The sequence below is a fragment of the Nelumbo nucifera genome, chromosome 1 (assembly GCF_055504915.1).
Source record: "Nelumbo nucifera cultivar China Antique chromosome 1, China Antique-T2T, whole genome shotgun sequence".
Taxonomy (NCBI): Eukaryota; Viridiplantae; Streptophyta; class Magnoliopsida; order Proteales; family Nelumbonaceae; genus Nelumbo; species Nelumbo nucifera.
In genome coordinates, this window is record NC_142649.1 from 121,303,217 (window position 1) to 121,326,953 (window position 23,737).

Sequence of the window (23,737 nt, forward strand, 5' to 3'; positions counted from 1 at the left end):
TCCATACGTCTCAACGAATGGTCAACTAGCAGATGTGCTGACAAAAGGGCTTTGCAGTGTAGCATTCCAAGGACTTATCTCCAAGTTGGGAATGAAAGATGCATATTCACCAGCTTGAGGGGGAGTGTTGGAAAGTAGAAGATTGACTCTCTGATTAATTCTCCATAATTTTAGGTCCATCAGTTTAGGAAACATACATAAATTAGTTTCCTAGAATCATGGGATATCCTAGAATCATGGGATATTAATTGGAGAATCCCACTGATATAGAAATTAGTTTTCTAGGAAAAGTTAGTTTCCTATTTTATCGCCATGTAAGTTAGCTCTGTAATTCTATATAAAGTTGTGTATATGCTCCTTCCAAGACAATACAATCAATTCATTTTTTCTCTCAAATTCTCTCAAAGACCATCAACGGAAACCCATAAGAAGTGATTTGTTACAAATTCAAGAGGCTAGAAGGGCAAGGTGTCAACCAAAAAAGCACATGGGTAGAAGTAGTAAGAAATTATTTAAGCACCAATAATTTAACAATGGCTATGGCATTAAACAGAATGGAATGATGAAACGGGATTCATGTAGCTAATCCTATATAGTTGGGATAAGGCTAGGATGATGATGATGATGATATAATAATGCATGCATAATTTTACTTGTTTCACAGGAAGAGGTTTGTTCCCATGCTTGTGTGGTTTCATTGCCATCCGGCATGTCTCTAGGCCCAGCAGTTGAATGCCTCTGGATAATTCTTCATACCAAAAATCAGCCTGGTTGGTGATGTCCAGATTTTGGATTTGATTCCCCCCCCCCCCCCTAGCGAAAAAACAAAACAAAAAGAACCTCAAATTCAAGGGCACTAATCCTCCATGCTTTCAAACCATGGATCCACGGACCATGCCATAGCTCATGACATCCGTAAAAAGAGAAAGGCTAAAACCCAATGGATGAATGATGGATCAGGCTGACTCTTGGCATGTATAGGATCATCATTATAGGAGTGTAAATGGGCCAAGCTGGCTATACAGTTGTTTGGGCATCCTCCAGTATGAATCCAGACTTGTTTTTAATTAAGCACTAGCTAGGACTATTTCTTAATCCCATTATACAAATAAGTCAATGTTTCAAAATCTGGCCATATGGAGTCCTTACAGGTATGTACAAGGGGTGGGAAGGAATAGCTTGTTTTGGGCAGTGTTGTAATATTTTTTATTTGGGGAGGGGCTGAGAGAGTTTATCCCTTCCCCCTTCTTTCTCTTCAATTGTACTAATTTTCTTCTTAATTAATGATACCGATTCCGTTATTGATCCAAAAAAAAGACCTGGACCATGATAATATTGATGCAAATATAATTCCAAAGGTTATTTCTAGGTCTAGAAGCATAATAGAAAGAAGGAAATGATGACTTGACATATCTCTCAGGTAAGGATTATTGCAATTCAACTGGTTGGGTTACCAATTTTGCTTATTGTTAGTTTTTTGGTAAATCAAATCAGGATCCATTACCATGAGAATTTGGCCAAATTTTTAGTGCCACCTGCCAACTTGACACAATCTTCCTTTTCTGGGCTTGGGACCAGTGGTGTAAGACATGCTTACACTGGTAGAGTTTTTTGGATAAGTGTACTAGTTTTTTTCTTTTCTTTTCATGTGTGCACATATATTCCTTTTATGTTTTGTGAAAAATTATAGGACTCACAATTTAACAGAGGATATAACATTTGATAGAGCGCAAAGGTGAAACAAAATTCATGAACCGACCACATTGCATGTTGTTGGAAATAAGGCTTTGCTGCGTTGACTTCAGTAGAGTTGTTTGTATGGCTGCAAGTAACAAGCAAATGAAGGTTTCCCACGTCATTTCAAAGGAAGTGATGGGTAGGTACAGGAAAGTGGCAAGGAGATTCCTGTTAAGGAATTCTTCCTACAATATTTAGTTAGCACTTCTAGTTATGGACTGGAGTTTGAGAGTAGAAAAAACGAACTAAAAATTGAACCTCATTTGCAGTAGTGATTAAATGAGCTTGTGGATTGAAATGACATTCCTAGCCTAAAATGTTGTGGTAAGCCCAGCCTGAGCCTAGGTGTGAATATAAATGCAAGATTCAGATTTGGGCAGCACCCACTAGGCCCATCATGAGACATGCCCATGTGGCTGCAAACATGTTAATCATAAAACAGTCTTTATTCCTTTCTATCAAACTTTCAGTTAAAGATCAACCTGGATGTAGGAAGCTTAAACATTGAGACTCAAAAAGGGTTCATTTGATACATGAAAAGTGTTCAGAGCAACATGAGATTTCACATTGAATCAGAGCATGAGAAACAAGAGGAATATGGTATATGAAAGCATGGCAGATAAGACCAATCTAGAATATTAATAAACAGGTTAGTCAAACAACAAAATATTTGAACCGCTCACCTTATCTAGGCTTACATCAACCATCTCACTTCCACAATATGGAGTTGTAAATGTATAATCATAATCAAGTATCACCTGCTGGATAGGTTTGCTGCAAATTCAATAATGATATGTGAGATTGGATAGCCATATTAGTACTTGATCCATTCACCTTCTCTAAGTTAATACCAACCATCTAGCTTCCACAATATGAACTTTTACAGTTTTACTATTGTTGTTGTTGTTTTTGTTGTTGTTGTTGTTGTTGTTGTTTAACACATCTAAGGTAATTTAGATGTCTAAAGGGTTCAATGAACCACTAAAATACAGAGCCAACCACACAAGGCAGATAGTGCTACTGATTCTTTTGCTGATTTGAAGGGCAAATAATGCATATATATTGTCAGTTTGTCATAAAGGTAAATGAGATGGAATCACCTGTTGACCTAATAGAAATGCAAGTGACTGGCATTGTCTGACAAGGTAGAACAGATATAAGATAAATAGATAGAGATCGAGAAGAAGGAAAGGATTGTTGTAATACAATATTCTCTAGTAACTGCTTAAGGTGAGGGAATACTGGCTAAGCACATGCAAATAGGAAGGAGAATTTCAATTAGGGCCCCGAGGATTATATTATTATACATCCCTCCATAGGTACACAACTCACTAGGCCCCATGAAAGAAGAAAAAATCTCATGTTTAAGAGTTCAGATATACAGATTTGTTTGTTTCAATTTACACACAACACACACAAAATAAAAATAAAAAACAAATTTCAGTGGAATGAAGTTCTTGAAACCCATAAAAAATACAGAAAAGAAAAGGGAAAAACCCAGTGAAATAGCAAAATCTGTAATAATGTAGAGTAGAAAGTAAATTAAGAGTTGGAGTACAGAAGAAATAGGTCCTGTTCAGCAAAGGAGAATTAAGATGTTGGAGGAAATAAAAGCACTTGATCTGAAAGAAGATAGGATTAGCTGAATGCAATAGGCTGTAGAACCAAATAACACTCCACACTAGTCATAAAATACATGGGGCCGGGGGACCACAACCTTTCAACCTCTCACTGTTGGCCCCATGTATTTTATCACTGGTGTGGGGCATTATCATTGGTTCCACAGCCAAAGCGTTCAGCTCATCCAAATTAATCTGAAAGAAGGATCGGCAGCTCTGTCAAAGGCAGAGAAGATGGAAAGAGACTTGGCAAGAGATGGTTTCTCCAGGATGGATAGAATGGAGGAGATAGCTTGGTGACAGGAATCTAGAGCCATTTGGCTTAAAGAGGGGAAGGGAACACAGCCTTCTTCCATAAGAAAGCTAGTGCCAGGGGTCAGTGCAACACCATTTCTTTAATCAGATTTCTTTTTTGATAAATGATAGAAATTTTATTTGAACAGAAAGAAATATCCCATGATTACAGAGTATATCCAGCAGAACTGAAAGATACAGCCCCAGCCAGAAACAAGATTACAACTGAGCCCAGAATAATTCAGACTTATGCACCCCACCCCTGGGTTTTGCAAAAAAAAAATCAGCCATCGCATTAGCCGAACACCATTCCCATTTGACTGAAATTGTCATATATCTGACCAGCCACTTAAATCTTTTCATATATTCTTTGTCTTTCCAAATTACAGTTTCAGGTTTCTTCAACCACCCTATTACCAGTTTAGAGCCACCTTCAACTAACAGTCATAATTTAATTCTCCAGCAATCTGTATTCCTTGTAAGACAGCTTGGAACTCCGCAAAAACTGAGTCCCTTACTCCAACTAGACCTGAAAAAACAGAAACAACATGACCTTCAGAGTTTCTAAAAACTCCCCGTATACCAGCCATGACCTTCAGAATTATTGCTCAGTTGTTGAAGGATGACTGGCAGATTGTCAAGGCAATTGTAAAACACTACAGCAATCTTTTTTCAGCTCATGACTATATAAGATTGAGGATTGATGACGTTCGTTTTGATAGTGTTTCTCCCAAATGATAACTGTCAGGTTGGAAGTTCCTTTTGAAGAGGGAGAAGTGCTCTGGGCCCTTAAGACTCAGGTTCAAAATTTCGATAGGATATGCCCTGTATTGGATGGATAGTATCATATCCAGCTCTCTGAAACAGGATACCCCAAATAAGGGGTGTTTCGGATTTTGAGCACTTTCATGGGCCAGACAAGGCCCCTGATCCCAATGGCTTTTTGTTGGCTTTTTAAAAGAGAAGATGCTGGGAGTTCCTAAAGGATGATTTCATGGCAGTGATGAGGGAACTCTATTCCATTGCAGCTCTAACTCCAGAAGCCAATGCAACTTTTATCTCCTTAATCCACAAGGTGCCAGGAGCAGTAGACATTAAGGGTTGCAGACTTATCAGTTTGATAGGCAGCATATACAAAGTGATCTAGAAAGTGTTGGATCTGCTCATGTCTCCATCTCAAGGAGCCTTTGTGGATAGTAGGCAAATCCTGGATGGCCCTCTTATAGATAATGAATGTATTGGTTCAATAATCATAGAGGATGAGCCAGGTGTAATCGGTAAAATAGACATGGAGAAAGCCTATGATCATATACGATAGGGCTTTGTGGATTGCCTTCTTCAGAAAATCGGTTTTGATGTGAAATGAAGAGGATGGATTAGGAATTGCTTATCTTCAGCCATGTTTTCTATCCTTGTTAACAAGTTCCTCAAAGGTTAATTTAATGGTGGTAGAGGCTTGAGGCAGGGAGATCCCTTCTCCCCTTTCTTATTCATTATTGTAGTGGAGGCTCTCAGCAGGATGCTTAAGAAGGCAGAGAATGGAGACTACATTATCAACCTTAAAGTTGCATGCAAAAAGTGAGTTGACCCAATAGGGAATGTTCCCAACATTGATGAATTGGCAGCAGCGTTGGGTTGTAAAACAGGCTCTCTCCCTTCAAAGTACCTTAGCCTTCCAACTTGGGGCTAATTAAGAGCAAAATCACTATGGGTGAAGAAAGGGTATCTTCAAAAGGGTGATAACGTGACTCTTAACCAAAGTGCCTTATTAAACCTTCCCATTTACTATTTATCTTTATTCTGCATCCACAGTTTAGTATTGCAGGTACTAGAGAAATTGTGTGGAGATTTTCTATGGGAAGGAAAAGATGAAGAGAGGGTGTTCCATCTTCTAGCTTGGGGAGAAGTGTATGCTCAGAAAGCAAAGGGTGGGATGGGTATTTGGCCACTCCATCTAATGAACAAGGCCCTCCTCTCAAAGTGGTTGTGGCATTTTGGTAATAAAAATGAACTACGGAGGAAGCTAATATGTTGTAAACATGGTGAATCAAACCTTGGATGGGAAACTAGTCAACAACGAGCTTATTAAGGTTATAGTGTTTGGAAGGATACTGCAAATAACAAGAATTGTTTCTTTGACAACATCTCTTTCAAACCCGACAACAATGACAGCATCTTTTATTGGAATGTAGCAGCAGTCCCTTATGCTCAGCCTTTCCCAATTTGTATGCAATGGCCCAAGATAAAGAGGCCAAGGTTTATGACTGTTTTGATATAGTTGGCAATCAGATTGTGTGATCAAGGTTTTAAATATCAGTACACACAAACCTTGTCTATCGGGTGTTTCCAAGGCACGCATGCTTCTTTTTTTTCTAAAGTCTACAGGGGGGTTGGTCTTAGGCCTGGTCAGCCCCTGAAATTGCCTATACCTTTTATTTAGGTATACTGGGGTCATGGGGTGCTACCAAAACAATATGATACACCCGATACACCCCTATATGTAACAAAATTTTGAACCTTGGTGTGGAGTCAATGTTTCAGAAGGAATGTAAATGACTGGAACTGAAACAACCTGGTGGATCTGTTGGGTGCACTTGAAAGACTGCATGTGGTGAATGGAGACGGATCAGTTAAGTACACAGTCAACTCTTTTTTCCATACCCTATCAGGGCATGATGATGGTTTTGTTCCCTGGAACTGGATCTGGCAAATCAAAACTCCCTCCAAGGTGTCTTTTTTAATTGGGCAGCCATAAAGGGGAAAGTTCTCATTATTGATAATATTAGAGCAAAAGGCACAGTCATTACTAACTTGTGTGTGGCTCGAATAAAGAATCAGTTCAGCATCTTTTAATTCAACGTGACTATGCTCAGAGAAATTGGATCCACTTTTTAAAGTTATTTGGCATCTCCTGGGTGAGTCACCTTGACCTGTGTTCCCTATTTTCTGCCTGGAGATCTAATGTCTTTTGCTCCTGTGGAAGAATGTTATGGAATATCACCTTTGTTGGGTTCAGCTTCTCTCATTTTGTAGCTCATTGGGATAAAATCATTTGGGATGATAGCTTCTGTCTGTAGTTGTTGCTGTTTTCCGTAGTTTTTTTGTTGTATTTACCTAAGCTCTGTATTGAGGGAATCTCTCCCTTCTCTTGCTACTTTTAACTACAATATAATATATTAAATAATTGCCTTTCAAAAAAAAAAGATTATTGTACTGCAAATCCTAAATCTTCATTTCTTTCCTTGTAAAATCTTTCTAGTATTTAAGTTCAGTTTTTTTGGGCTCTCTTTTCCTATTTCTCAGTTGCATGATTAAGGTATCCTTGCTCTAGTTGGCTAAAGGTGTGGAAGATGAAATGACTCTTTTTTATACCTGCCTTTATTTGGTGTGATTTTACATATTTAATCCTGATTTTCAATTGCTCCTCATAAAGTTAAAGTTTCATGTATCACAAAACCTAAATCTTAGCTTTCCTTACAGAACCTCTCTTATTTTTTGTGGTTTTGCTGTTTTGATTTCATATATTCCTCATTCTTTTAGTGAAATAATCTCTCACTTTGGCTGGCTAAAAGCTATGGAATATGAAATGGCTGTTTTTTATCCTTTCTTTTACCTTTGTACTCCTTTGATCCTTCTTGCCAACAAGGGTTCAACTATGACACAGGAAAAACTCATAACCTCTCAACCGGTATCATAAAAGTGGTAACCAATTAGGTGGCATTCATCAAAATTCACAGGGGGCTTTGATTGGTCAAAGCTCTTCCAGTATCATACCTTTCTGGTATCACAGATTACCCTTCCAATAATACTAGGTGATTTCCCCTACCGGTAAGTAGGCTGTTGGCCATAGGCGGGTCTATGCAGTATTTGTCTTACCATTCATGTAGGTACAGAAAAACTTCTTCGAGTACCAAATGCTTCAGTCAAGCATTGAGAGTAGAATATTCTAATACCTCTACAAGATCCAAACTCAGTTGTACCCAAGTTGTTTTGATGGCAACCAATTAAGATCACCCCTTAAACTTAGCTTGATCTTAAAAATGCATTCCTACATATTAGTTGCAACATGTAACATGTGGAGCAGTTACAGGGATCTATTTCTCAGGTCAATGTGGCTTGAATAAGTCGATGTGTACCTGATTTTTTTCTCCAAGGGGCTACTCAACGGGATAGCTCATCCCCCAAACCCATGAAGCCCTCAATCCAGGTGCAGGCGGGATTTGATCCCAAGTCTCCACTACAACCTGCAGGAGACCTTACCAACCAGCTAGTTGGCACCTTGCTGCCATGTGCCTGATTATGGAAAACAAGTAAATGATCACTGTCTTGAGAACCAAAGAAAGTGATCACATTTTTTTTCAAATGATTAGATGTGAAAATATCATGTTACGCTCCTGATACTCCATCCCCTCCAAATTAACCTAATGGAATCAAGTATCAACCATTATCCTATTATATATTTCAGGCTTCATTTAAATGGTTGCAGCTATTGGGCTTCTAGCACTGCAAAATTTTAGTAACTCAAAACTTTGGTCAAAAGGTAGTTATATGCACTATACCTTCTGAATTTCCACTTTGCTGCTGCAGGAACTTCAACTGGTGGTAAAGCTTCCTGCTTCCATCCGGCAAGAGCATCAAATGCATTGAAATGAATCTTAACACCGCTACCCATGTGGTAAAGAACTAGAGAACTCTCTCCAAAAACCATCTCCGGTAAGTGGGTCGTGTGAAGCTTTTGTTCCCACCTGCAAAAAAAACAAAAACGAAAAAACAAAAAACAAAATAAAACAAAATTTAGTATAGTGAAATAGATGAGAAATACGACACATTGCACCTCAAGGCTCAAACTTAGAAGATCGTATCCACGTACCAGTGAAGACTACAATAGCTTCATCTTGGTCATGCACAAATCTATGTTCTTCACAGAAAATATATATATATATAGGAAGAACATTGCCTAATCAAAACTCCCCGTGAATTTTGATGAATAGAAGCTAATTGATTACCGCTTTTATGATACTCGTTGTTTGGTTATCAATATTTCACGTATGATGCCTTTCCGGTATCATAGTCGGGCTCAAAAATTATATTATTGCTGACTTGTGTTTTTCATGTTTGTTTATTCCAAAATTTGGTCATGCTTGCTTGAGCGATAACATATCGTCAAAGAGAAACTAGAACGAGAAGGAAGGGAATTTCCAATATGCGTTCATTCCAAAATGTTGTGGCCTATGGTCCATCAAAATTGTTCAAGCGTTTATATAAAAGAAAAAATAATAACAATGATTTTAATGTCCCCAAGTACTATTGTGTGGCATAATTTCAAATTAACTTTTTTATCAGCAATTTCAGATTAACTTTTCGCAGTACCATTACAGAGTTCAAGTATCGATCCCAGGATCAAAAGTCGGTACCAACCCTAATCACATTACTTAACTTAAGCATATACTGAAAGAGATATGAAAACGTACTGCTGAAGGTGGATGGAGTTGAGAATGGATCGCTTGCGTGACTCGATCTCCCAACCATGGATATGCACTCCGTGCCGTCCCTCGGTCAGCAACTCAGCCCCGGCGGCTTTGAATTCGTTCTCGTCGATTTCAATTTCCATGGTCGATTTCTGAACTCCGGCGATCGGATTCCTCTTTCTCTGAACAGATTTCTGACCGCCCACGCCTTCGCCTTCCTAAATTTTTTGAGCTTTTCTATGGTGAGCTCTTTTTCCCTCCTGCCTTTCTACGGGCTTCGCTCAGTTCACTGACGCTCTGTTGAGAGGCCGGATAGCCAACGAGTTGGCTTTGCTCAGCTCGGTCATTCTTTATCGGGATTGGACATGATTTTAGGCTCACGAACAGCATTAAGGCCTACCAGGCCGAGTTTTACAGCACCAACAGCATTAAGGCCTACCCAGGCCTGGACCAGCCCGTACCTATGCCTGATATCGGCCCAGTCCGGGGCCTAGCATCTGGGCTGGCCCGTATTATACAAACACATATTTAAAAAGTTGTTGTGTACATATTAATATATAATACCATATATACATACCACTATATCATATACACATACATACCTTATAAGCATATATATCATATGTATTGATATACATGTCATGCAAATTACATTTTTTTATATATTTTGAAGAGCTACACAACGGAGTAGCCCATCCCCCAACTCAGGTGCAGGCGGGATTCAATCCCAAGTCTTTGCTACTATGACCAACAGGAGACCTTAGTAATCAGTTGTTTGGCACCTTTGCATATATATATATAGAGAGAGAGAGAGAGAGAGTAAAATATTAATATTTATACTATCCTAAGTCTCTGCTACGACTAGTGGGAGACCTTGCCAACCAGTTGGTTGGCATCTTGGCACTTTGCATATACATATACATACATATATATATATATATATGGAGAGAGAGAGAGAGAGAGAAATACTCATACCATGTACATAAGATACTATGGCCATGTTTGGTTCGCTGCTCTCGGCCTCATTTTCTTAATTATTTTATCATTTTAGATAAGAATGGGCAATAATGAATAACTTTAAAGCATTTAGTTATAAAATCCTTGCCATGGGCCTCATTCTTTTTATAATGAAAAATCAGCCTATAGCACAAAAGTCGAGGTGGCTTGTAGCATGAAAAATAAGCATGTCCAATCTTGCTCATTTTCATTCCAAAAAAAAAAAAAAAAAAACTCTATGTTGGCGGTTGTAAACCACTAGCCTAGGTCTACAAAACCACTGCTATAAATGTTTACTAACAAATTGCCATGAAAACTTATGTAGACAGTTTATGACCACCAACAGTGTTTTTTTTTTAAGAATGAAAACGATCAACATAGGGCATTTGTCATACTGGAAAAAAACATTTATTAGGAAAAGTGTTTAGTTCATAGCAATATTTTATCATTCTACCAATTTTTACTCGTTCTTATTTGTTTTATAATTTCATATTGGGTAAGAATGAGAACAAATGAAAGTTGAACAGACATGGCCTAAGGTTAGCTTGGCCCAAGCCTAACTCGCATTGTGTGTGGACTTTTGATGCAGGTATGGTCTAGGCCAAACTTGATGGAAATATGACTGCCCATGCCTGAAATTTTGCAGGGTTAGACCAAGCTAGATAATAAATTATTATCCCTAGCTCAAGCCCAAAACACTTAGGCTTAACTTTTTTTCAAGATGGGCTCAAGCTTTATAAAAAAAAGCCTGGCCCAATAGTATTTTATAGGGTAAAATACAAAAACCTCCCCTAAAGTTTCTAACAATCATAAAAATTTCTCTATAGTTTCACTTTATCAAAAACTTCCCCTATATTTTTGAAAAAAAAAATGACAAATACCTACCTTCCGTCAATTACCAAGACAGAAAATGTTAAACTGACTATCATTTTTTCAAAGTACCTATTTTACCCTTTTATGAATTCATGTGCACCTTTTTTTACTAAAATACCCATGTTTATATATTACACTCTTTGCCCTCTTTTCTAATCCTAGATTCAACTTCTTATGTCTGAAGAGGGAACAACTTAATAGGAGCGAAACGAACCTAGGAGGAATGAATGCACAATGATTCATTTTCATTTTAACACACAAGGATTTTGGTCATATGGGTTCTCTATTTTCATTTTAACGCACAAGGGTCTTACCAATATGTAGTGTTTTTGTAGATTTTTAACAATATTCCTTAAATGAGTCACTCGACTATCCTGCTACAACTATCTTAATCCTTTCTACTTCACGTGATGGATTTGAGGAAAAATTGATATACACGTTTAAAAGAGAACTAGTTTGAGGATTGAGGGATAAAGAAACAGGAGAAAGAAAAAGGAATAAAGTGGGGTAGAGTGAAATTTTAATACAAAATTTTCAAGAAAATAAATGATTTTTCATGATAGAAATGATTAGCATAGATTTGCCTAACAACTATAAAATAAAGTTTTCCTTTGTCAAACAAATAACCAATGTGGTAGTGCATGTGTCGGCTTAGCATAGCTTTTCTAATGAATTATGGGGTGATTGAAAGATATTGTTTTATTGGACAATGTTTCAAATGGTTTACCTCAAAACGTAGGTCTATACGTTGGTACTTGGTTGTTTTTTATGTTTCTTGGTTTCTATTTCTTCTGGATGCATGTTGCTTTATTTCTGTTTGGTTGATATAAAAGTAGCTTTTGGTTATCTTGGTTGCATAACTCATGGTCTCTGATTTTGTTAAGATTTAGGAGGTGTTTGACACCAATAGTTGTTAATTTTCTATATAGGAATCCTGGAATATATAAATCAGAAAACATCGAAAAAGTGACATCATTATAAGATTGGTTACTATGATATACACATTTCAGTGTAAACTCTCAAATAAATTATAAGGATAAATCTGGTAAATAAAGTCAAAGTTATACATAGGCAATTCATTAGGCCGCTTTGTCTATTGATTTTGTTAAAGGCCTAGAGCATGATTATACATTGTTTGACCAACTTCTCTGATCACATAATGAAAATTACTAGCAATATAAGATGCAAATCGGGGTATCATTTTTATCTATATATGTACCAATATTCAGATGATACAAGTAGACAAAGAATATTTTTTCTCTACAGCCCCTGTACATCATATGTTTTCGATCTCAAATATATGGGCTTTTTAACAGTTATCTTTTTCTTGATTATTGTTTCTTATAGCTATCACTTTTATTGGTTATTGTTTCTTATTTAACCAATCTCCCCCAAACCCCTCTTCTCTCCTCACCCTTCACCACCCTAAATAACCATGATACGGAGACACGATAGGAATACATCTTAGGTTGTGTTTGTTTGCAATGTAAAACCCAGTTTGGTGTAATTTTACAATCTGGGTTAGTTTTGTACATGTTTGGATGGAGTGCAAATGAAAAACGTTTATTGATGTAGATGATCGTTTGAATGTATTTTTACATTGAGAATTGATGTGAAAATTACATTAAAAAATCTATGTAAAAAACTCTCGAGCAATGAAAAAGTTAACATTTCCCTAATCTCCTTTGAAAATTGCTCAGTCTCTTTTCTATTGGTTTCAATCTTTGCTAGCACTATGCTTCTCCATTGTGGTTTCAATCACCATGTGACTCTCTTCTTTGTCTCCGCACCTTTCTTCTTCAGCTCTATTAGCACCTAATTTTTGCTCGGCCCACCACTCAAACCTTCAATTTGCCCTTAAACACCCGTTCAGACCTATCGAATCCTTCCAAAATGCCAAAATGCCAAAAAACCAAAGAACCCAAAGCCCGAAAGCCCTTAAATCCACTATTAAACCTATTTGACGGCCCCGATTAACCCCCGTCTACACTTTTATCCTCAAATCAGACACCACCACCAGACTCAAGACCTCTCAAAATACCTACCCATGAAATTTCAACTCAAGATTCCTCCATTTACCCATTTATCAAGCAAAGATTTCCATTCTGACGCATCCCGATAGCCTAAAACACCCACAACCTAGACCCCCTTGATCCAAACACATCTGAACCAATCAAACCACACCATTAAATTCCGGATACATCAAAACACCTGCCATGAAGTTTCACCCCCAAATTCCGTCATTTGCCCTTCCATCAAACCAAGATTATATTTCAAAACATCCTATTGATCCAAATTCATACAATATTGACCCTCTAAGACTAATCAGACATCATCATCAGATCTTGGACACCTCCAAATATCCACCTATAAAATTTCAGTCCAAAACACCTTTGCTTACCCCTTCATTGCACCCAATTTTTGTTTCGAGACTCTAGATTAACTAGATTCAAAATCCTTCCAATCTAGGCCCATCTAACCCAATTTGACCTCACCAATCACCTCAAATTGTCTAAAAACCCTACCCTATGAAGTTTCACCCAAAACTACATTTGTTTGCCCCTTCATCGCACCAAGAATTCATTTTGAAGCCCCATATTGATCAAACCACTATCCCTCTAAGTCAACCTGGTCTAGGCCCAATTAGGCCACTTAAACCCTACCAATCACCTCAGACTGTCCGAAGACCCTACCCTATGAAGTTTCACCCAAAATTGCCTTTGTTTGCCCCTTCATCGCACCAAGATTTCATTTCAAAGCCCATATTGATTGAACCACTACCCCTCCAAATCAGCCTGATCCGGGCTCAGTTGGGTTGATAAAACCCTACCAATCAACTTAGAATGTTCATAGCCCATACCCTATGAAGTTTTAACCAAAAGTACCCCAATTTACCCATTCATCAGGAAGGATTCTTTTTCGGTCAAAATTACTGGTCCACATACACAAACCACTATTTGCAGTTAGACCTATCTCAACCCTCCATTTTTTACCCAAAAATCCTAACCATTGAACCAGAATCCCGATTTAACCCAATTTTCCCTAAATTATAAAAATACCCCTCGGCATCATCACCAAAATTATGAAATTGCCATTAGCGCTATTATAAATACAAACCTAAGTTTTAAATTAAGAGGGATCTACTATTCCTCTTCTTCCCCGTTCGAACGAAGAACCAGAGTGGAGCGGCGGCGGTGAGGAGTTCGATATATTTCCCTTCTCTCATTCTATTTTCATCTTCTTCTTCTTCTTCTTCTTCCTCTTCTTGGTCTTCCCTTGTTCCCCTCTTCGATCGTCGCTACTAACTATTGCAATGATGATCTTTCCCCTAATTCTTCCCGTTATCCTCTCTTTACATTTCTCTTTCACACATACTCTCTCTCTCTGTTTTTTCTCCACCCCGCCGCATCTCTCTCTATCTTTCTCTTTTCTCCCCATCAAAACAAATTCAAACACCTCCACTATTCACATCTCCCTTCCTCTCGACAGTAGCGGTAAACCAGCGACACCCCTCCGGCCATTCTCTCTCTTCGTCCCTCTCTTCTTCTTCCACCATCAAACCGTCCAAAAATCATTGATTCGAACACACTATTTACTACTAATCTCTTGACACCGGAACAATAGCCTCGTCACCAAGAACTTTCGACCTCTTCTTTCTCTCACATTCATTTTCTTCTCCATTTTTCTTGTTTCCTTCTTCTTCATATTTCTCTTTCATTCTTCTTCCCCTTCTAGTCTTCCCGATGACGTTCTTCTTTACCCTATTTTCTGGTCACAAAGAAGGCATCATAGTGGCGAGATTCCCCCATTTCAAACTAGATTTCTAGTGGTTTCTCATTGTTTTCGTAGATCCATCTTATTCCTTCAAAGTTTACATCAATCTTCATCAACATCGCGACTCCCCAACCATTTGCCAATCTCCCCTATCTTGTGCTTCCTTTGCTGATTAAGTGGAACTGACAACATCAATTTGATTAAAGCTTCCCTCTCAAGTTCAAAAAGGCTTGCACTTGAATCGTCACATACCCCCTTTCATCAACACCTTAGATATAACCTGCAGTCACCATTGTCGTTCGAGGAGGTGATCTAAAATTGATTGGGATTTCTCCTATTGCATCGTTCAAGCCCATACTAAATTTCAACCCAGGTTAGTTCCATCCTCTCTGTAATCTTTGAAACTAATCCATTCCTACAGTTGTTGATATGAAGCATTTTCTTCTCTCAATATTTATTGTCTTTTAGTTATTGTTTTCTAGTTAATGTTAGTATCTTTCAATTCTTTAGTTGTTAACTTGTTATTTGGTGATTGTGAATTGTGATCGAAGAAAGCTACCATCGTAATACCCTTTAGTCATTGAACCTTCATCTCCTTCGGTTAAGAATAAGAAATAAATAAAAAATAATAATAACAACAAAAAAAAGAGAAAGATAATAATGAAATGAAAAAGGGAAGGAGAGAATGAAGAATGCTGACGGGGATATGATACCAGAACATACTCTGTTTGGAGAGGAAAGAGTGATTGGTCGAGAGGATTTGGTTAACTCAATCTAAAGAATATAAAAAATATGAAAATAAGGAAAATGAATAAGTAATACAATAAAAAATTGGGAAAGGTGAAATAGGTAGACTGATTTAATAGGCTTGGACATGTCTTGGGAGACTTAGGGGGAGATAAACTGCAAAAAGATAAAAGCAATAAAAAAAGATAAAAATAAATAAAAACAAAAGAGAGAAAAACAAAAAGTAGAAAATGCAAAAATTAAAAAAAAAATGGAAAACAAAAACAAAAACAAAATAATAATAATAATAATAATATGTAAAAAAATAAAGATGAAATCAAATGGGGTTCCATAATAATTAAAAAAAATGTAAATATGTAAATATATAAAATAAATAAAAATAATTAGGTAAATTCTCGTGTGATGTTTTGGCTTCTTGTATGTTTTGTTTTATTTTAATCTTAGCCACTTGAATAATTGCTTAAGTGTATTTGTGCTTGTTTGGGACGTCATGTGGACCTCACCTATTAGACCCGGGAGAGGGCGCCTAACCCCTTCCTTCTCCCTTCAAAGTATTATTTAGACTGGTTTAGCTAGTGCCTTGGGCCGTTGGAGTCGCTATTTGATAAACTGGTCTTTTTATGCCATTCCCGAAGGTCCATCACCTCAATTTCCTCAACTGATGGGTGGTGAATCCAATTCAACCCCAAGTGAGTTGTTTCCTAATGCTCACAGGTGCCTTGGTTCTTCAGTTTATTGTGGTTCCAATCGTCGATGCCCTACTTCTTTGTCTTTGTGCGTTGGTTCTCTAGGTCATTGTGGTTTTAATCACTGACGTCCTACTCTCTCCGTCTCTACGCCTTGCTTCTCTGTTGTGGTTTCAATCTCCACGTGACTCTCTTCTTAGTCTCTATGGCTTGTTTCTCTAGCTTGTTGTAGTTTCAATCACTGGCGCACTACTTCTTCATTGTGGTTTCAATCTTTGCACAACTCTCTTCTTTGGCTTCATGTCATGCTTCTCCTGCTTGTCGTTTCAATCGTTAGTGTCATGCTTCTCCATCTCCATGCCATGTTTCAACGCCAAAGATTTTACACTGCTCTTTCAAACGATCAAGAATGTAAAATGCGCACTCAACTAATTCACTTTTTTACACCAATAATTTTGACTATTCTTTATTTCCACCGATGGAGTTTTGTATTTACAATGCTTCTAAACACATCCTTAAGGACAATGGATAAGTAAGTTTTTGTGGTTGGCTTGGGAAGAGAATGGACACTGATTATTTTATTTTTTTATTCAAGATTTTTCCTTAAATTTATTGTACTTTGTTTATTGTAAAAATAAGAAGGTATTTTCTTCCATTAGCAGAGTTAAAGACAAGGTTTAGCTGGGTTAGAAGGCTATTGCTCTTTCTTTTACATCTAATATATGCATTGATATTGAGGAAAATGATTACGAGATTTCTTTGGGGTACTCATTCAAATAGAACGAGATCATCCACTCCTGCATATAAGACTTTTTAGGTCTAATAATTTTTCACTTCTTTTGTAGTTGCTCAAATTATTTGTTGTGTTAGGTGTGATTTCAATACAGTCTTCGGCATCTAGAAATTATTACCTAAAATACAAGCATAAAATATGCAAATGTGACCGAAAAGCTATAGTACAAGCCTCCGAGTTAGTAGACAACATTCTTTTGTGCTAGACAGTTGGTAGGCAAATGGAATTTTATTTTCCTTAAGTTATATTGCTAACATGTTGAACTTATTGATTTGTAAAGCAAACATGTTGAAGTTTGTGAAGTTGTGATTTGTTTATATTTCTATTTTATTCTTCAAATGAATAAGTTCAAATTAATAAAAAAGTGTAATTTTTTTCATGGTGCAACCCTTCCGATGAAGACGATGACCAAGATAACTATCCAATGGTGATAGAGCAATGGAAAGAGATAAGCAATACATAATTGAATGTCATGTGTGAAGAAATAGTGGCTCAATTATATGAGATGAAAGGAGTGCTGGCTGAATTAGGTGCAAAGGTGGATGGACAACAATTATTACAAAATCTAACAAGTAAAATGGTAGTGATGGCTATTGTCTTTATCGTCATTTGGGCCATCTTCAAGCTTCTCTAATGTTATAAGTCAAAGAGTGTCTAGGACAGTGTTCCATGATTGATGTATTTGGTTTTATAGTGGTGTAACCAAATACAATTTAGTAATGCATGCATTTGGTTTTATAATGATGTTATCGAACAATTTAGTTTTATAGTTATATTTTCCCATCAAAAACTTCATTATGATGAAGAATTTAGTTTTATAGTTATATTTTTCCATCAAAAGCTTCATTATGATGAAGAATTTAGTTTTATAGTTATATTTTGGTTTTATAGTAATGTAATCAAATAATTTAGTTTTATAATTACTAAGATTTTCTTCTTTCTAATTCCCCTACAAATGATTCAAGTCATCAATTGTGTAGATTTGGATTATTGGGTGAAAGTTATTGTTTGGAGGATTACACATTTGTGTTTCTATGCTTTAATTATTTGATCATTGAGAATGTCCAATTATTTGATACTAGTGTTTGGTACTTCAATTCTTGGAGGTGAGTGAGTTTCCTTATCATGGCATTGACCCCACTTCATTTTGCAAAAGTGAATCAAGACAGGTTTCAAAGTTTTCTCAAAATAAAGAAAAAAAGAAAGCCCATAAAACACTAAGGCAGTTAGTTGTATTTTCAACTTTCTTTCTTTCTTTAATTCTTTATGGCTTCTATGTATCTTGTCTATATTCAATGTTATGCACTGTTCTTCCTAGTTCAGAAATTTCAATCATCTATGATGGATTTATACTAGTGTTCCTTTATGATGGATTTATAGTAGATAAATGCTATGAGGTTATTTTTCTTTTGTAAAACTTTGGACTATGCCTAGTTGAGCCATTTCAACCCAATTTGGAGATGGCAAATTTTGCATAGCATTGTATAGAAATATAGGTAATTAAGGATGGCATCTAAAGAGGCTAAAATCAATGTCTTACTTAATTATCTTTAGTGAATAAATAATTAAAGATGAATTCAAAAATTAGTCTTCCAAATAAAGCAATACCATAAACATCTATTATTTTATGGTTTATATTCTCCTATATGATGAAATCCTAGGGGAATTTTCTTTAATTTAAGTCACATTGCAAGCCTACTTTTTAGTTGTTAAATGTTCTATGTGGTACTATAAAAGAAAAACTGCTTTTAAGTGATGTTTGAAATATAACATTAAAAAAAACACTCCTCCAAAAAATAAATTAATGCCATTGAAATGCATCATTTCTCTCAAATTTTCCAGTTATGTTCTTTTCAAAAAAAAAAACAGCTATGATGCCTTGCAATTGGGCATGAAAATGTCATTCAATCTTTAATCATTATACATGTCTAATGACTATTTTTGAATGAAAGCTACATATACATGCATGATATAATGGTATTAAATGGATACTTGCATCCATATTTGCATTCTCATTTCCTTCATCCTTGTCTCTATGTACCTATACCTGGGTATCATAGATGGTAAGTAATTCCCATAAATCTAGAGTTGTTCTAGATTCCTATTAAGTGATTTTGGGTTTTGTCTCTTCCTTATATTTCTTTCATTCTAATTATGTAAGCATTTATTATAACCATTAAAAACTCTTAAGTTTTTTTTTAACAAAAGAAAAAGCCATAATGCCTATAGGCTCTTCAAAGTCCTGCAAAACCTCACAAATGCCTATTGTCACTGTTGATGCTATCATTAGCATAACCAATCAATCAAATAGTATAATCTTCTTTCATTTTTATTTCCATTTTTCTAGAATCCCCCACTCCTAGTGGAAAATAAATTGTATTTTCAATACTGTAAAGGACGTTCTTTTACATTATCCTCACTTATGCTAACATAGCGGCATTCTCTCAGTTTTATCATGGCCCTACAACTTACAACATAATACATGCAACATTTGACCCTATTAGTTCCAACTAATATGACCCATTTAAAAATGCATATAAAAAGTTCAATGACACCAACAAACTATGGGACTGTCCAAGCTAATTAAAATAAAGAATTTAACAAAATCAAGTTAAACAATGGAATAACAAAATGTAATCCAAGAAAAGTAGTTTGCTTAATGATAATTTTAGCACCCACCCTAATGTAGCCAACAAAAGGAGAAGCAAAAATAATTGTTGAGGTTGTAATTTGCTTAATGATAAAATAAAATATGTTTGAATCCATCATTAGTGAATGCGTAGTTAAAAGTATTGTTGACTTTAATTTCATGGATGAATATAGTAAGTCATTCAATTCAACCACATGAGTTGTTATGAATTGGCCTCATCGGCTAATCCAGAACACCTGGTATCAGCATGTATCGCAATGTATCAGTCGATTACATGTCGCTACGCATCGATATGCAGTGTTTCTCTATAAAAAAGTGTAGGCATGGTGATTTGAACTCAGATCACTAGAACGCACCTTAAATGCAATTATAAGCCACTAACCCATAGTTATCTTTGTGATAATAAATAAAATAAAATAAAGTAAACTTTATTAACTCATGTCTCTACATGCGAATTTTTCAAATGATATGCATAATAAAATTATTATATATTTTACAAATTATTAATTAATATTTTAATTTATATTAATAAGTAATAACAACATATTCATCATTTATAAAAAAAAGAAAAAAATTGTTTATAAAATATTTAAGACTATAACATTAAATTGAATTTATCAAATCCATTAATCTAGATTTATTTCAAAAACTTATTTTCATATTAGAAAAATTATAGAAATAAAATATTATAAAGGAATGGTTATTTTAGTAATTAAAAATATGAATTTTTATATGATATGTATATTATAAATTTTAATAAATTTGATATACTTTAAGTTAAGATTAGATTTTTATAAATTATTAATTAATATTTTAATTTGTATTTGGAATTTAATATTTAGTTGACTTTTTGTTAATGTTTAGTGAATTGAACTCTTAATTGATGCATTATAAATAAAATTATATGATATGTATGCATCCTGATATATTAATTATAATATATTTCTTCATATATATCAGTAAAATATACATTTCCTATGTATTTATATATATACTATTTGTGAGTATTTTGATCTTAAATTTAATGGTATTATTGTATTTATGGAATTTGTATTTATTTCCCTAGCTTATCCATGCATTTTCATATTCTTCGTCCATATCCATGTGTTTCCAAAGTGTATCTGTATCCATATATGTATACGTATCCATATCCATATCCGTATTTGCATCCGTATTTATATTCGTATCTGAGTTGTCTAATATAATACTCAATACCGATAATTTAATCATTGAAGACAACACATGTGAGCACCCTCACTTAGAGCCAAAATGTGTCTTACCTGAGTTTCATCCTAGTGTCGTTGTTTTTATAGTTCACCATTTGAACATGCATCTTGGCCTTATTCTATTTAGAAAACACATCTCACCATGGTCCAATACTTTTCTATCACACAATCTTTCCACTTTCGGTACTTTGTTGATTCATTTCAATTTCACCATGGAAAGAGGAACTGACTTTTTCATAACACCCACAATCTTGATCTTCCAAGCAAGACAAAATCATGCATATTGGGGTATTCTCCAAACACTTTGTTTTAGGATAGATTTCAAATTTTGCTTTATATACAAAATTAAAGGTGTATAATTGAATGAAAAATCATGCATATTAGGGTATCCTTACTACTGTATTTGACTATATACATTAGTGAGGAGATTATAAATTTGTCCAATGTCCCTAGTTCCTTTCAAATACCCATAAAAAAACTTGGTTTGATGCATTTCATCAATCCTCTCAACCAAAATACCACTAATTGCTAGTTGCGAAATGCAAATAAGATCAACAAAAATATGTTCCCGTGTCATATATATGTTGAAGATTTTGATCAAACAAGAAATATATAATTTGTTTGAATAAGTGTATTTGGAGCCAGTCGAAGAGGCCTAGAGTTGTTATGGAAACAACTATAAAATCACCAATATATATGATTTTGTTTCTAAAAATCAAAATGACTATGGAATCAACAAAAATAACATGATTTTGTGTTACAGAAATTGAATTTGTTTTTAAAAATGATATGTTTTGTTCCTCTCTACCAACCCACACAAAGTCAATGTTTTGTTCTTTTCTCAGACCTAACAAAAAAAAACACAAAATGATTCCTATTATTGCTCTTTCTTAATTCAGTCAAACTAATGTCAACCTATTGCTCCTTTACCAGTCCAAACAAACAATGATTCAAAATGGTTGCAAATAGTGCAACACTTTATTGCTTGGATGCTCATGTCCTTGCAAATTATCAACTTACTAATGAACTTGATGCCTCACAGATCTGAAATATAATGACTCTAGCTCTACAACTTGTTGTTGAGCTTGGGACCTCATGGCTCTATTGGATCTTCTCTCACCATTATTTACTATTTCCACCTGTAAATAAAATACTTAATTATTGCTAAAAAAACATTTAATTGAAAGTAAAATTAATGCATCTCACTACTAGTATATTCATAGAACCTGCAAATTATGTGATTATTATTGTAATTGTGTAGATGACCCCTCCCACGTGCTGAACCATAACTGCTTCCTTTGTTTTATGGTGTTGATCATTGACAACCTCTAGCATTATATCCATACATTTTACATCTAGAACATTTAACTACACTGGAATAAAGGTTTCCTTGTTGATGGCTCTTCGTTTGGTGCCCTTCTTCTAGTAGATATAGTCTTCTTGGTTGTATCTTTAAAAGTGGTGCTTCAATGGGATCCTATGAATTTTTCGACCAATATTTTTGATCCAGTATAAGGTGAATTGTTGGTGCATAGACTGCCAAATATTTCTATATTTTCTAGTATTCCTTGAAATAGTCTTCAATTCATTCTCGCATATAGATCGCCACGAACAATGCATGCTTGCAAAGAATACCATTAATGTCCCAAACTCGATAGCTACATGAAAAATGTTGTAAATAAACACTCTCCCAAATGTCGTTATATTGTACTTCATACTCCAATTCCCTAGACTTCAAGACTTGGCAATTCTTTCAAATCAGTAATTACACTAAGGTGAGTAGCAAACAAAAAACTAAATAATCTGTAAATAATAATTGATGAATAAATACCTAGCAAGTTGTTTTTGCTTCTCAACCAACTGAGCAACTTTTGGTAAAAGATAATTTGTGTCATTTGATACTCTATCATGTCCTACTTATTCAGTATGTACTACAGGAAAAAAAGAATAGCTTTGGACTTAACATCCATAACCCATTTATTAAATGACTCTGACATGTTATTTGTCAAATGATCACTTTTTATGTTAAGGTTTGACTCCATGTTTTTTAAAGAATGTCCTTTACCCATTTCCAAGGGGATTGGCTTAAGACCTTCATTTTCAATAATGCATTATTGAAATCTTGCACTATATATGCCCTTGTAGCCACCCAAAACACATTTTTTAGTGCAACACACTTGTGTATTGTTTTAAAATTAGAGTATATGTGATACACACATAACCTATGCTCTACATTGTGCATTACACCACATATAGTTTCAACAAGGCCCTATTCAATCAAACAAAAAAATTATTAATAAACATGTAATTATATATTTAACATAAAACAAAATTGAACAAATCAACCCACTTACCTTTTGTCGGTTTGACATGAAGCACCACCAATGGTCACCATTTGTGATATCAATAATATCTTCTAGTTACTTCAAAAACCAAGTCCAATTGGCCATTCAACCTCAATAACAACAATTGCAACAACAAAAATGCCATTATTGCCATTCAAACAAACAACAACAAGAAAAATTCCCCCATATGGCCCCTTTAAGTGACAACTATTCAAACCCACCAATCTTTTACATTCAACTAATGTTCTTCTTTTCATTGCATCATAACAGAAAAACACTTTTTAAAATATAGGAGGTGAGTTAGGAGTATGCCTATCCACACTTATTCTAGCGGTGCTTCTCGGGTTTTCTTTCAATATTGCTACATGATAGTTTGGTAACTTAAACATCCATGCTCCATGGCACCCTTCAACTTGTTTCATTGGTTTTGATATTGTTTTGCATACATTATTCCTTTGAACTTCTATATCAAACCTTTTATCTCAATTCTATAATTATAAATATATCTTCCAAGTGGGATTTTGATGCA

The 23,737-nt window shown here is 35.3% G+C and overlaps 1 protein-coding gene across 1 annotated transcript in view; it reads right to left on the reverse strand.

Annotated features, from left to right (window-relative positions):
- The window catches only part of LOC104611680 (TIP41-like protein), a 31,633-nt gene extending 22,114 nt beyond the window's left edge, over positions 1-9,519 (reverse strand). The window contains exons 1-3 of the mRNA XM_010278853.3: positions 9,122-9,519; positions 8,210-8,395; positions 2,421-2,511 (exon numbers count right to left, since the gene is read on the reverse strand). Of these exons, the coding sequence (XP_010277155.1) occupies positions 2,421-2,511; positions 8,210-8,395; positions 9,122-9,261 (417 nt within the window). The 5' untranslated portion in view covers positions 9,262-9,519. The remainder of the gene's footprint in view (positions 1-2,420; positions 2,512-8,209; positions 8,396-9,121) is intronic.
- Between the last annotated feature and the right edge of the window lie 14,218 nt (positions 9,520-23,737).